A 14,890-nucleotide genomic window follows, 5' to 3' on the forward strand; every position below is an offset into this window, starting at 1 on the left:
AAGTTCTATTTTGGTCTCCTCTGACCACATGACCTTCTCCCAGGTCTCCTCTAGATCATCCAGATGCTCACCAGTGAACTTCAAACGAGCCTGAACATGTGCTGGCGTGAGTAGGGGGACCTTGCTTGCCCTGCATGATTTTAATCCATGATGACGTTACCAACGGTAATGTTTGAGACTGTGGTCCCAGCTCTCTTCAGGTCATTGACTAGGTCCTCCTGTGTAATTCTGGGCTGTTTCCTGACCTTTCTATGAATTATCCTTACCCCTCGAGGTGAGATCTTGCAAGGAGACCCAGTCCGAGGAAGATTGACAATCATCTTGTGTTGCTGCCTTCTCATCAAAGTGCTTGCCTGTTGTCCTGTAGCTCATCCCAGCCTTGTGCGGGTTTACAATTTTGTCCCTGGTGTTCTTAGACAGCTCTTTGGTCTTGGCCATGGTGGAGAGGTTGGAGTGTGAGGGCAAGTGTCTTTTATACAGGTAACAAGTTCAAATAATTAATACAGGTAATGAGTGCAGAGTAGAAGGGCTTCTTAAAGAAAATCTATAACAGGTCTGTGAGAGCCAGAATTCTTGCTGCTTGGTAGGTGATCAAATAATTATTTAATGCAATAAAATGCAATGTAATTATTTATAAATCATACAATGTAATTTTCTGTGTTTTTTTTAGATTCTGTCTCTTACAGTTGAAGAGTAACTATGATAAAAATTACAGACCTGTCATGATCTGTTTAGTTTGTGGGATTAGGTAGTTCAGAGGTTAATCTGGACTGCCTCACTCTGGGATTCTGGGAGGCTTCTTATAGCCTCATTGTGGGGTCATTCTTCGTCACTTATACTTCGACCCTTGGCCGAGTGTGTGTGACCCTGTTGTGTCTGTGCTTTGTGCCTGTGCTACTTTATGCTTGTCTGGTTCTGATCTGGTTCTGTCCCCGTTAAGAGTTCTGCCTGTCCCTCTTGCACTGCGCTGCTATCTCCGTGTATGACTCCTTGCCTACGTTCTGACTATTCTCTGCTTGCCCCTTCTGTACCACGCTGCCCTCTCCGTGTATGACCCCCGTTTGTACGACCTGAGTTCCCCGCTTCTCTACTTCAGTGTGGTCCTTCTGTTTTCTGCTATTCTCAGTGTCTCCTCTCAGCACACTGTTCAGGTCCCGTCTGCATGAGCATTCCCCGTGACATCTGACCCTGGGCTCTCCCGCAATGTGGGTGAGTCACCCTGCTCAGCCGTGGCAGTTCCCAGATGCTGACAGGATCCTGATAAGACCTCTCCATTATTTGTAGGTGGGAAACTTGCAAAATCGGATGTGTAAAAAATGCTTATGTTAACTATCGCAGGAGCATCAATCAATCAATCAAGAACCTTTATACCTCCTAAATAACGGAGGTAGGTGACATGTATTTGAACTTTTCTCTTCGCCACGACAGCACCCAATGAGAGAGGGGATCCGCCCCTAGGAACAGGAAACCTAGAGATAAAAGGGGCGGCCCCCCTCGCTCCCTCAGTTGGTTTACTGTTCCTAAGTGAACCTATGGAGAGAAGGTCGCAAGAGGACACCTGGGCTGTGATGCCGCCTGAGCGGTGTCTGCGGGAACAGCAGGGGCTCCAGTACCAGATGCAGTGTCGGGGGGACTCCTGTATTCAGCTCCCCCCTCAGCTGATGGACACTGAGGGCCGTCCTGGCTTACGTGGAGAGTGCAGTATGGCTGGATGCGCCGGTACTTGTCCGAGTCTGCGAGTGAGCGGGTGTGAGTATCAAGCCGTGCTGTTTCCCTGAAGCTTTCATGCAGCCGGCGGGCGCATTCGCAGTAACTCAGAAAGCGCTCTCCCCCGGAAGTGAGCGCTCTATCTTCCAGGGGTACAGGGGAGGTAGAAGAGCTGTGTGCCTGTACAGAACGGTGAGGCCATGCAGGCACACACAGCGGGGACGCTTGACCCGCATCCCGTGACCCGGACGTGATGGTAACACTTCCAAGTGAAGAAAAAAAAAACAACAACTTTTTTTGCGGATTCCATCGCTAATGGGGCATGCTGTATAAAAGCACCAGCTACATTCCTACCAGTGTTCAGCGTTGTCGACCCCAAATTACCCCGCTGTGCACCCACCGGAGGAAGTAGTGGTGCCGAAGCACAGCAGCAGAAAAAGCAGCAGTGGACACTCCGGACAAAGCGGTTCCACAGATAAAAGTCGTAAAGGCAAAAAGTCGAGTCATTCCACATCTCAGCCTGTGCCTTCACCTCCGCAACCGGTACCATATTGACAAGCTTCACTGGGTGAGTGTTACTAATTACACCTATTAAGCTGACAGCCCCTTCTTTCTATAGATCCCAAAACGCCTCAGGAAATTATGTTTGCCGGTCTCTCTCAGGTGAAGAGGCGAGCTTTTCCTGTAATACCGGCGGTCAAAGAGCTAGTGAAAAAAGAATGGGAGAAGCAAGGTCAGAGAGGTTTTCCTTCGATGATAATGATCTAGCCTCTTGGATAAAAGCTCCCAAAGTAGATGCGGCCGTAGCCTCTACCTCCCGTCATTTTTCTTTACCAGTAGAAGGCTCAGGCATGCTTTCCGACCCCCTAGATCGTAAAGCAGAAAATATCCGTAAAAAATCCTGGGAGGCACGTACGGGGGCCTTCAAACCAGCAATATCAGCCACCTGCACCGAAAGATCCATGATAGTTTGGCTAGATCAATTGGAGGAGAATATAAAAGCTGGTTTATCCAGAGACAAATTACGTGCCTCTATCCCTCTAATCAGAGGTGCAGCAGTATTCTTGGCAGACGCCTCGGCCGATTCTCTGCGTCTAGGGGCAAAATCAGCCGGATTATCTAATGTAGCCCATCGGGCCTTATGGTTAAAAGGCTGGAGAGGTTATGCCCAGACCAAATCGAAACTCTGTGCCATACCATGCCACCGTGGGTACCTGTTTGGCACAATATTAGATTAAATTCTTACCAAAGTGGGCGAAAGAAAGAAGGGGTTCCTTAATGCATACATTCAATCCTATAGGAGAGCCTTCAGGAAGGGAGGCTTTGGTCAGTCATTCAACAGGAAAAAAGACTACAGGAACCAAGACTGCTGAGGCAACAAAGATGCTAAGCAGAAGGGTACCCTGTTTGGCAGAAGTCCCTTCAGGAGTGGAGATAAATCCCGGTAGCTCCGACCTGCCAGTGGGTGGCAGGTTATTACTCTTCTGCCGTCAATGGAAGGCAATAACATCTAACTCCTGGGCCATTAGCCTCGTGACATCTGGCTTAAGATTAGAGTTTGCCCTTGTCCCTCCGGACTCCTTCCTATTGACTTCTCTAAAGTACCAGGCTCAGCAGGAGGCTTTGGAGTTGGAAATTAGGGGTCTGTTAACAAAACGTGTTCTTAAAGAGGTTCCGGCAGACCAAAGAGGTTAGGGATTTTACTCCCCCTCATTTCTGGTCTGTAAGCCAGATGGCTCTTATAGGACAATAATTAATTTAAGGAAATTAAACACCTTTCTAAGATCTTGAACATTCAAAATGGAGTCTATTTGATCAGCCATAAAAATTTTATTTCCCAGGTGCTTCATGGCAGTCCTGGATCTCAAAGATGCATATTACCATCTCCCAATTCATGTCTTGCATCAACAATACCTTCGGGTGGCGGTCGTGTTAGAAGGACAGATCCGTCATCTCCAGTTCACGGCGATGCCTTTCGGATTGTCCATGGCACCCCAGATCTTCACCAAGTTAATGATGGAGGTGATGTCGCATTTAAAGGGACACTTTAATAGTTCCATAGCTGGACAATCTTCTAGTGGTAGGAAACTCAGCTTTCCAATGTGAGCGGCAGCTAGCTGATGTAATTTCTTCTTTGCAGGATTTGGGTTGGCTGCTCAACTACAAAAAATCCAGGTTGCTCCCGATAACCTGCCAGATGTTCCTGGGCCTTCAACTAGACTCTGTAAGTCAGAAATGCCTCCATCCGAAAGTGAAGAAATTAACAATAGTTAATAAAGTACGTTCAGCAATTGATAACCCTAAAATGTCCCCGAGGGAGGGTATGTTTCTGCTTGGCTCTCTTACATCATGTATCCCTGCAGTACAGTGGGCCCAGTTCCATAATAGACAGCTACAGCGGGCCATCCTACAGGAAGAGGAAAGACCACAGGGACAGTTGGAGGGAGTAATGTCACTTTCAACTGAGGTAGTTAGATCCCTGGAATGGTGGATAGATCTAAGACACCTCTCCAGAGGAGTTCTGTGGGTAGTAAGACCCTCAAAAACAATTTCAACGGATGCTAGCCTCTTTGGGTGGGGAGCGCATTTAGAAGAAAACAGTTCAGGGTCAGTGGTCTCTAACTGAAGAAAACGACTCTTCAAATTTAAGGGAGTTAAAAGTGATTTATCATGCCATACATAATTTTCTTCCACAGCTGCAAGGAACTCATACAAGAGTTCTATCAGACAACACCACGGCAGTAGCACATTTAAATCGTCAAAGAGGAACACGATCAGGAACTCTGATGTCTACCGCGGACAGGATCTTAAGTCTGGCCGAAATAGATCTCTTGTTCCTTTCGGCCCTGCACAGCAGAGGTGTAGACAACTCTGTAGCAGACTTTCTAAGTCACCATACCCTGCATCAGGGGGAATGGGTGCTCAACCGTTGTATTTTCAAGAAGATAACAGACATGTGGGGCATGCCGGAGATAGACCTCTTTGCTACAAGAAACAACCGGTAGGTGGAAAGAGGTGATTCGCTATACAGAGAAGACATCCAGATATACTCGACTCCCTTCAGTCCCCATGGACCTTTCATCAGGCTTATACCGATAGTCATCAGAAAAATAAGGGGGGAAAGAGTGAAAGTGATCTTGATAGCCCCGTTTTGGCCCAAGAGGCCTGGTTTTCATGGCTCAGCGCCATGTCAGTCTCCGACCCTTGGATCCTCCTTTGGGATCGGTACCTGCTTTCTCAAGGGCCCTTCTATCATCCTCAGGTGAAGGGCCTACGCCTGATGGCATGGAACTTGAGAGGCAGTTGCTGAGACTAAGAGGATTCTCAGAAAATTTAATTCATACCCTCCATAATAGTAGGAAGTCTGAAAATATGGTCTTCTGCACAAGCCCATAGAGAAAATGGAGTATTAACCCCTTTACCCCCAAGGGTGGTGTACACGTTAATGACCAGGCCAATTTTTACAATTCTGACCACTGTCCCTTTATTAGGTTATAACTCTGGAATGCTTCAACAGATCCTGATGATTCTGACACTGTTTTCTCGTGACATATTGTACTTCATGATAGTGGTAAAATGTCTTTGATACTACCTGCATTTGTGAAAAAAAAGGAAATTTGGCTATTTTCCAACTTTGAATTTTTATGCCCTTAAATCACAGAGATATATCACACAAAATACCAGCAATTTCTCATTTTTACACCACCATTTTTTTTTTTAGGGACCACATCACATTTGAAGTCACTTTGAGGAGTCTATATGATAGAGCATACCCAAGTGTGACACCGTTCTAAAAACTGCACCCCTCAAGGTGCTCAAAACCACATTCAAGAAGTTTATTAACCCTTCAGGTGTTTCACAGGAATTTTTTGAATGTTTAAATAAAAATTAACATTTAACATTTTTCCACAAAAAATTTACTTCTTTTCAATGCAAAATTGACTGGAATTGAGATGGGACGCCATGTCGCGTTTGGAGAGCCCCTGATGTACCTAAACATTGAAATCCCCCACAAGTGACACCATTTTAGAAAGTAGACCCCCTAAGGAACTTATCTAGATGTGTTGTGAGAACTTTGAACCACCAAGTGTTTCACTACAGTTTATAACGCAGAGCTGTGAAAATAAAAAAAAAACATTTTTTCCACAAAAAATATTTTTTAGCCCCCAGTTTTGTATTTTCCCAAGGGTAACAGGAGAAACTGGACCCCAAAAGTTGTCCAATTTGTCCTGAGTACGCTGCTACCCCATATATTGGGGTAAACCCCTGTTTGGATGCACGGGAGAGATCGGAAGGGAAGGAGCACTGTTTTACTTTTTCAACGCAGAATTGGCTGGAATTGAGATCGGATGCCATGTCGCATTTGGTGAGCCCCTGATGTGCCTAAACAGTGGAAACCCCCCCAATTCTAACTGAAACCCTAACCCAAACAGACCCCTAACCCTAATCCCAGCCATAACCTTAACCACACCCCTAATCCCAACTCTAATACCAGCCGTAAATATAATCCAAACCCTAACTTTAGCCCCAACCCTAACCCTAACTTTAGCCCCAACCCTAACCCTAACTTTAGCCTCAACCCTAACCCTAACTTTAGCCCCAACCCTAACGGGAAAATGGAAATAAATACATTTTTTTTTTTATTTTATTATTTTTCCCTAACTAAGGGGGTGATGAAGGGGGTTTAGATTAACTATAGCAGGTATTTTAGTGGATTTTTATGATTGGCAGCTGTCACCACTAAAAGACGCTTTTTATTGCAAAAAAATAGTTTTTGCGTCTCCACATTTTGATTGCTATAACTTTTCCATATTTTGGTCCACAGAGTCTTGTGAGATCTTGTTTTTTGCGGGACCAGTTGACGTTTTAATTGGAACCATTTTCGGGCACGGGACATTTTTTGATTGCTTTTTATTCCGATTTTTGTGAGGCAGAATGACCAAAAACCAGCTATTCATGAATTTCTTTTGGGGGGGGCGATTATACTGTTCTGCGTTTGGTAAAATCGATAAAGCAGTTTTATTTTTCGGGTCAGTACGATTACAGCGATACCTCTTTGATAGCAGTTTTTTAAAGTTTTGGCGCTTTCATACAATACAAACTATTTTTTTTTTTAAATTATTATTTTTGCATCGCTTTATTCTGAGGACTATAACTTTTTTATTTTTTCGTTGATGATGCTGTATTGCGGCTCGTTTTTTGCGGGACAAGATGACATTTTCAGCGGTACCATGGATATTTATATCCGTCTTTTTGATCACGTGTTATTCCACTTTTTGTTCGGTGGTATGATAATAAAGCGTTGTTTTTTGCCTCGGTTTTTTTTGTGACGGTGTTCACTGAAGGGTTAACCAGTGGTATAGTTTTTTAGGTCGGGTCGTTACGGACGCGGCGACACTAAATATGTGTACTTTTATTGTTTTGGTTTTTTTATTTAGATAAAGAGATGTATTTATTGGAACAATATATATATATTTTTTTCTTTATTTAGGAATTTTTATTTATTTATTTTTTTTACATATGTAAATATTTTTTTTAAACTTTTTTACTTTGTCCCAGTGTGGGACATCACACTATAGTGTCAGATCGCTGATCTGACACTTTGCAGAGCACTGTGTCAGATCAGCGATCTGACAGGCACTGCAGAAGGCTTGCAAGCGCCTGCTCTGAGCAGGCGCATGCAAGCCACCTCCCTGCAGGACCCGGAAGGACCCCGCGGCCATTTTCGATCCGGGGCCTGCAGGGAGGAGGAGGTAGGAGACCCTCGGAGCAACGTGATCACATCACGTTGCTCCGAGGGTCTCAGAGAAGCACGCAGGGAGCCCCCTTCCTGTTCGATGCTTCCCTGTTCTGGGGGTTAAAGTGCCAGGAGCGGTCTGTGACCGCTCCTGGCACATAGAGCCGGATGTCAGCTGTGAGATAGTCAGCTGACACTCGGCCGCGCTCCCCCCGTGAGCGCGGCTGATTGCGCTGGACATACTATCCCGTCACTGGGAATTAAGACTCAGTTCACCTCGACGGGACAGTATGTCCAATGGGATTAAGGGGTTAAAGAGGTTGGCCACTACTTTTTTTTTTTTTTTAAAGATAGGCCATCAATATTAGATCATTGGAATGCAACACTCAGTACCTCCGCCAATCAGTTGTTACTGGTGGCAGACAGAAGTTCTCGGATGCTGCCAGAACACAGGAGCTCCTTCAAAAATATAGCGACCGCGTACTGCAGATCCACGCTCCATTAATTTGAATAGGGGGTGGATCTACAGTACCTGTCCACTGCCACTATAGAAATGATGGAGCTGCTGGGTAACAGTTGATCAGGGTGTCGGGTGTCACACCACCAATAATCAGATATACATGGCCTAGCCTAAGGATAGGTCAACAATACAAATGCAGTGGCCAACACTTTACCAAGGATATAGTTTATGCACAAGATCATCTGATCACTTAGGGTCTTGCTACTGGACCCCTAATGATTCCCGTAAAAGGTTTCTAAAATGCCTGGTTGGAATGGACTACTCAATTCATTCTCCATACGATGGCCATCAAAAGCCAGGAGCTGTACTTCACCCTCAGTCCCAAAAAGTATGAAATTCAGACCTCCGTTCTTGGGATCAGTATGGGTTCCAGTGATCGGAGCCCCTTCCAATCAGAAAGCTACCACCTACGAATAAGAGATAATTTTCAGTATTGGGAATAACCAGTTAGTGAACCAAATAGGTTCTTCTTTAAGATTGCAGATAGTTTGAAAGGTGACCGAAGTAAAGAAGTGAAACATTAGAAAAAGAACAAATAGAAGAAAACGGCACAGATGTTTTTAAAAGTATGTTATTTAGTTGATTTTAGAACACAATGAGTGATTTAAAGAGACTGTCCACTACTTTTACATTGATGGCCTAACCTTAGGATATCTCATCAATGTCTGATCGGCAGGGGTCCAACACCCGACACCCCTGCCGACCAGCTGTTATCGGTGTAAGCGGAAGTACTTACTTGCGGAGCTGTCCGTCTTCTTATAGTGGCTGCCAACTACTTATGTGCATTACCAAGTACCAGCCACTACAAGTAGATGCCAGCACCGCAAGTAAGTACTTCTGGCCGGCGGCCATCATCTCCGACAACTGATAATGGCTGGGGTGCCAGGTGTCGGACCCCGGCCAATCAGACACTAATGACCTATCCTAAGGTTAGGCCAGCAATGTAAAAGTAGAAGACAATCTCTTTAATATCAAAGCATGTTCAAGGTGTTTTACTCCTATGATCATTTTACACTGTTGAGTCGAGTAATAATATTCTACAGATAATGCTGGCTCATATATTCACTTATATCTCCTTCTACAATAGATCAAAAAGGAAAACAAATTGACATTTTTCATCCGTCATCTATTGATCATGCAGGAACGAATGAGAACTCATGCACTTTGGCATCAGTCCACATCCCATACAAATGAACAGTATGCCTCTGCGAATTTTAGCTGTGGTCTGCTTTGTGCACAAATGGTACAGTTATAATGGTATTGTCCCGGCGATTGACCTAAAGAATGCATTTTTGTTCATTATAGAGAAACAATTGCTCTACAGACTGCAGAGCTGACCGGTGACAGGGTCATGGGTGCCCAAGGCTCGCTGATCTGTGTGGGCAAACAACATTAGCCTGTGTGGTCTGATCCCACAGAAAAGCAATACAGTAGTATCAGAAATTGCTAAGAAAGCTGAAAAGGGTTGTAAACCTCCTGGGGTAAGTTTTTTTGCCTCTTAAATGAATGTAATTGGGGCTAAAAAGCATATTTTGCAATTGGGTTTCATTAAAATTTTCCTTCTATTGCACTGTCTATTGCTGGCTGCAGAATGAGTGAACTAAAGGTACCGTTACACTAAACGACTTACCAACGATCACGACCAGCGATGCGATCGTTGGGAAGTCGTTGTGTGGTCGCTGGGGAGCTGTCACACAGACAGCTCTCTCCAGCGACCAACGATCAGGGGAACGACTTCGGCATCGTTGAAACTGTCTTCAACGATGCCGAAGTCCCCCTGCAGCACCCGGGTAACCAGGGTAAACATCGGGTTACTAAGTGCAGGGCCGCGCTTAGTAACCCGATATTTACCCTGGTTACCATTGTAAAAGTTAAAAAAAAAACACAACATACTCACCTTCTGATGTCTGTCACGTCCAAGGGGGGTATTGCTGTAATCGTATTGGTTTGGAGAATCATATTGCCTGGTCATTTTTACCATACAATGAAAGCTGTAAAAAAACAACGGCTTTCCTGAACATCCACCTTTGGGGACAACTTTCTTGTGTTACTTATTTTAAAGCGAACCTGTCGCCAGGTTTGGCCGATATAAGATACGGCCACCGCCTTTCAGGACTTATCTACAGCATTTTATAATACTGTATATAAGCCCCCGATCCGACCTGAAAGATAAGAAAAATTTTATTATACTTACCTGGGGCGGTCCGGTCCGATGGGTGTCGCAGGTCCGGCGCCTCCCATCTTCTTATGATTGCCGCCCTCCTGCTTGCGTCATGGCTCCCCGGCACCGCGCTCCTGCACAGGCGTACTTATCTGCCCTATTGAGGGTAGAGGAAAGCACTGCAATGCGCAGGCACTGGGAAAGGTCAGAGAGGCCAGGCGCCTGCGCACTGCAGTACTTTACTCTCAACAGGGCAGATTAGTACGCACGCCTGCACAGGAGTGCGATGCCGGGGAGCGATGAAGCAACAGGAGGGCAGCATCGCAAGAAGATGGGAGGCGCCAGACCAGGACCTGCAGCACCAATCGGACTGGACCGGTGAGTATAATAAAAAGTATTTTTCTTATCTTTCAGGTCGGATCGGGGGCTTATCTACAGCATTATAGAATACTGTAGATAAGCCCCGAAAGGCGGTGGCCGCATCGTATATCGGCCAAACCTGGTGACAGGTTCGCTTTAAGCTAAAACTAAATTTTGCAACGGGGTTTCATTAAAATTTTGCACAGTTTGCCTTCTATATCCTCTGTTTGCGCTGTCTATTGCTGGCTGCAAAATGAGTTAACTGAGAATCCATCAGTTGTGCTTTGATTTTATCTATCATTTTTTTTAAAACTCCTATAAGCTAATTTATAACCTCAGACCACATTAAAGCTAACAGCACCCTTAAAAATACTTTTAATAGATATGCATTAAAAGATGCTAACCGTAGCTTGAAAAAAAACACAAAATACAAATTACCAACACCCAAGCTGGGTAAAGTTGTGAACATACGGCCAATAATGTACCAAATGAGGGTGAAAATTCCTGAAGTGACCCTAGAGGGCTCCTAATGAACTAGCCCTTCCTGACAGTGGAGGTTGGCACCCTAAAAATCGATGTGGCGCCCCCACTCCTCGTCGAGCCACACTGATCATTTATTACTATAGCCACTTCGGCACGCTCCTATCTATGGTCCCCTGATGAGCCCTGATGGGAGAGGGCGAAACACGTAGGGACGCTATAAGAAAAACTGGGACAAATGACCAGACATGATCAGTCAAGTGACCAGATAAGTGACCTACTATGGTGGCTTTAGCAAGATATTTTATTGCATTATGAACCATGACTTATATTGTATGACATCAGGCTGCCTTGTTTCTGCTTGGACATTGAGCCCAAGGTGATTGGGATATTGTGATTTATTTAGCAAGCTATTTGTCTGCAACAGCCCGGTATCATTGTTCTATTAATTCAGGGCATTGTTATGATATAAGGACTTTGCTGATGCACCTACACTGATGTTGATTCACCCAATATGTGGATATGTGAAGTATACAATGATCTCATATCTAGTGAGACCCTAATGATACTGGGGCAAGTCGTGGTCACTGTGACATTAAGGCCAGGGACACACTTAACGTATAAAAAAAGGTCCGTTTTTCACGGCCGAGAATCGCACAAATGTTTCAAAAACAGTGATCCGTGTGCAGTGCGAGGATGCGATTTCCTCGCATCAAATGATCCGTGTGACATCCGTGTGACATCCGTATGCTGAGATTTTCTCGCAAGCTTGCAAAACCGACATCTAATGGATTTATGTGCTCAAATGTTCGGGAAAACATATATACAGTATATATATATAGAGATATGTCATTGAGACACATATATATATATTCTGTATTTATATTTCATTCAGCGCGATATATGTGAAAAGCCGGTAATTCAATTGCCGGCTTTTCATTTCTCCTGCACAAACCCGACAGGATATGAGACATAGTTTACATACAGTAAACCATCTCATATCCCCCTTTTTTTTGCATATTCCACACTACTAATGTTAGTAGTGTGTATGTGCAAAATTTCAGCGCTGTAGCTGCTAAAATAAAGGGTTAAATGGGGGAAAAAATTGGCGTGGGCTCCCGTGCAATTTTCGCCGCCAGAGTGGTAAAGCCAGTGACTGACGGCAGATATTAATAGCCTAGAGAGGGTCCATGGTTATTGGCCCCCCCGTGGCTAAAAACATCTGCCCCCAGCCACCCCAGAAAAGGCACATCTGGAAGATGCGCCTATTCTGGCACTTGGCCACTCTCTTCCCACTCCCGTGTAGCGGTGGGCTATGGGGTAATGAAGGGTTAATGCCACCTTGCTATTGTAAGGTGACATTAAGCCAGATTAATAATGGAGAGGCGTCAATGATGACACCTAGCCATTATTAATCCAATTGTCTGAAAGGGTTAAAAAACACACACACATTATTAAAAATTATTTTAATGAAATAAACACAGCGGTTGTTTCAGTATTTTATTCCTCTCTCAATCCATCAGCAACACCCTCGCTTGGAAAAATAATGAACGCACAAGATACATACCCTCAGCTGAACCGTCACGTCCCACGAGGTAATCCATGATCTGAAGGGGTTAAAATATTTTACAAGCAGGAGCCCTGCAAATGCAGCTGTGCTCCGTGCCTGTAATCCCCGGCGAATGAATGAAATGTAGGTCATTGACCTACATTTCCTACAGTCGCGGTGATGCGCCCCCTGGTGGATGTCCTCATATGACCTGGAGCGTGGGAAAAAGTTCCCAGGCTGCAGTTCATGAGAACATCCAGCAGGGGCGCATCACCGCGACTCAATGTAAGTATAGATCCAGCTTTCCTTTCAGCACCCGGGGATTACAGGCACGAGCGAGTGGTTTATCGCAGCTGTGCCTGTAATATTAGTTAACCCCTTCAGATGGATTACCTCGTGGGACGTGACGGTTCACCTGAGGGTATGTATCTTGTGCGTTTATTATTTTTCCAAGCGAGGGTGTTGCTGATGGATTGAGAGAGCAATAAATTATTAAAACAACCGCTGTGTTTATTTCATTAAAATACTTTTAAATCATGTGTGTGTGTGTGTAGGTGCTGTAGGACACATACGGCAGCAGCGGCTCAGTATTGGGGTATCAGGTGCAGTAATAGGGACACATAAGGCAGCAGTGGCTCAGTATTGGGGTATCAGGTGCAGTAATAGGGACACATACGGCAGCAGCGGCTCAGTATTGGGGTATCAGGTGCACTAATAAGGACACATACGGCAGCAGCGACTCAGTATTGGGTATCAGCGGTAGTAATAGGGACACATGGCAGCAGCGGCTCAGTATTGGGGTATCAGCAGGATGAGGAGTTTGCACAGGTTGGGCATAGACATAGACGGTGCAGGAAATGTGAGAAGTCAGTGTTGTTGATGTATTCTCTGCAGCCGAGTCCAGGCTGGAGAAGTTGTCATGTCGGTCTGGGCCACATGGAAAAGTGAAGGACTCCATAAGAAGGAAGATCAGCTGTAAGTCACCATCTATAACTGTACTGTGATGTCTTATATGGTCTCCACATAGTAATGTCAGTGTTCGTATACAGATGTCATTTCAGTCACAGTGCGGTCATCTGCTGATGTTCCCCTATGCTCACAATTCGGGTGACACCCCAGCTACGCCTCAGCCGACAGCCTGCCCATGGGAATGCCCTGCTGGCGGTAGGTGGGTGGGGGATTGTCAGCAGCGGACTATGCTGATCATACGTAGATGGTCAGCAGCAGGAGATCGCATTAAATCGGGATCCATAACAGCCGCCTCATTTCAGTGAGTGGAGCCAATGATCCAGATCACCAGAAAGAGCCGGACTGCCCATCACTATAAAATCACTGAGTGTCACTTTAAATAAGTCTATGGGGAAAAGGAAGCATTGCATTATCTTTCATGCAAAATTGTTTTTAAGTCCCAAAGATGAAAAAAAATAAAAATAAAAAAAAAATAAAAATATATATATATAATAAACGCTTCCCCAAAAGTGCACAACCCCCTGAAGTACGGGCACAGAGGTGCGACCCTCCCAGCCGCAGCCCCCTGCCTGTGACGTCACGGGCTCACGTGACAGCAATGCTCCCGCTCGCACGCAGCGCAGGTGTCGGGCACACGGGGCGGGGCTGGGGCAGCACGTGGGCGGGGACAGGGCTGTGCTGCCAGCCGGTGACACTTGTGACAGCTGACTGGTATCCTGCCGCGGGCTCCGGCATACAGCGCACACCTGGCTGCAGCAGGCCTGCTGGGAGTCGTAGTCCCGCACATCACTACAGCACGAGAGGCCGCCATTACCTTAGTCTGCACATGTCGGGGATCCCAGTCAGGTCTCAGCTCCCGGATAAGGCTCAGGGCGCCAGGAATGACGTTCTGCTCATCCACAGCAATGCTGAGAGCGCGCACCGTGGAGCTGTCACTGTGGCACTGCTGCTCACCCATCCCCTGCTCGCTCTGAGACCTGGGCCCCCTCCTCAGGTGGGAAATACCCACTGGAGGGGGAGTGGGCCGGCACTTGCCACCCAGTGTCACCCTTCCCTGTGTGAGGGAGGAGAGTGAGTGCAGGAGCCAGATAGCGCCGGGCTCCCCCTGCTGGCTGCTATGTGCACTGACTGCAAGGAGCAGGACCAAGATGGTCTCCTGTCAGCCTGAGCAGCAGTGAGGGCACAGCTCAGTCACCTAGTGGGCGTTCCATACCTGGTCCATAGGACTGCACAGCCGGGGCCCTGTAGTGAGCGTCCCCTACTGGTCATACTCAGCATCACCACAGCTTCCATCCTAAAACATTATGGCCACTTGACAAATAAAGTGACCCCACAGCAAAATGTAGTGAGCACAACAGCACCCTCAGTACCTGCTGCACTATGACTAGGTGCAGGATTGTATTTTAT

General features: G+C 45.9%; 1 protein-coding gene across 2 annotated transcripts in view; it reads right to left on the bottom strand.

Annotated features, from left to right (window-relative positions):
- Positions 1 to 14,627, bottom strand: part of ETNK2 (ethanolamine kinase 2) — an 87,200-nt gene extending 72,573 nt beyond the window's left edge. The window contains exons 1-2 of one of the 2 annotated variants that reach the window (XM_077295046.1): positions 14,298 to 14,437; positions 8,308 to 8,371 (exon numbers count right to left, since the gene is read on the bottom strand). Coding sequence is in view for 1 of the 2 variants with exons in the window: in XM_077295045.1 (XP_077151160.1) it covers positions 14,298 to 14,441 (144 nt within the window). In the remaining variant the exon portion in view is untranslated. Of the gene's footprint in view, positions 1 to 8,307; positions 8,372 to 14,297 lie in introns of both variants that reach the window. The other variant, XM_077295045.1, reaches the window with a different exon arrangement.
- Between the last annotated feature and the right edge of the window lie 263 nt (positions 14,628 to 14,890).

The sequence above is a fragment of the Ranitomeya variabilis genome, chromosome 3 (assembly GCF_051348905.1).
Source record: "Ranitomeya variabilis isolate aRanVar5 chromosome 3, aRanVar5.hap1, whole genome shotgun sequence".
Taxonomy (NCBI): Eukaryota; Metazoa; Chordata; class Amphibia; order Anura; family Dendrobatidae; genus Ranitomeya; species Ranitomeya variabilis.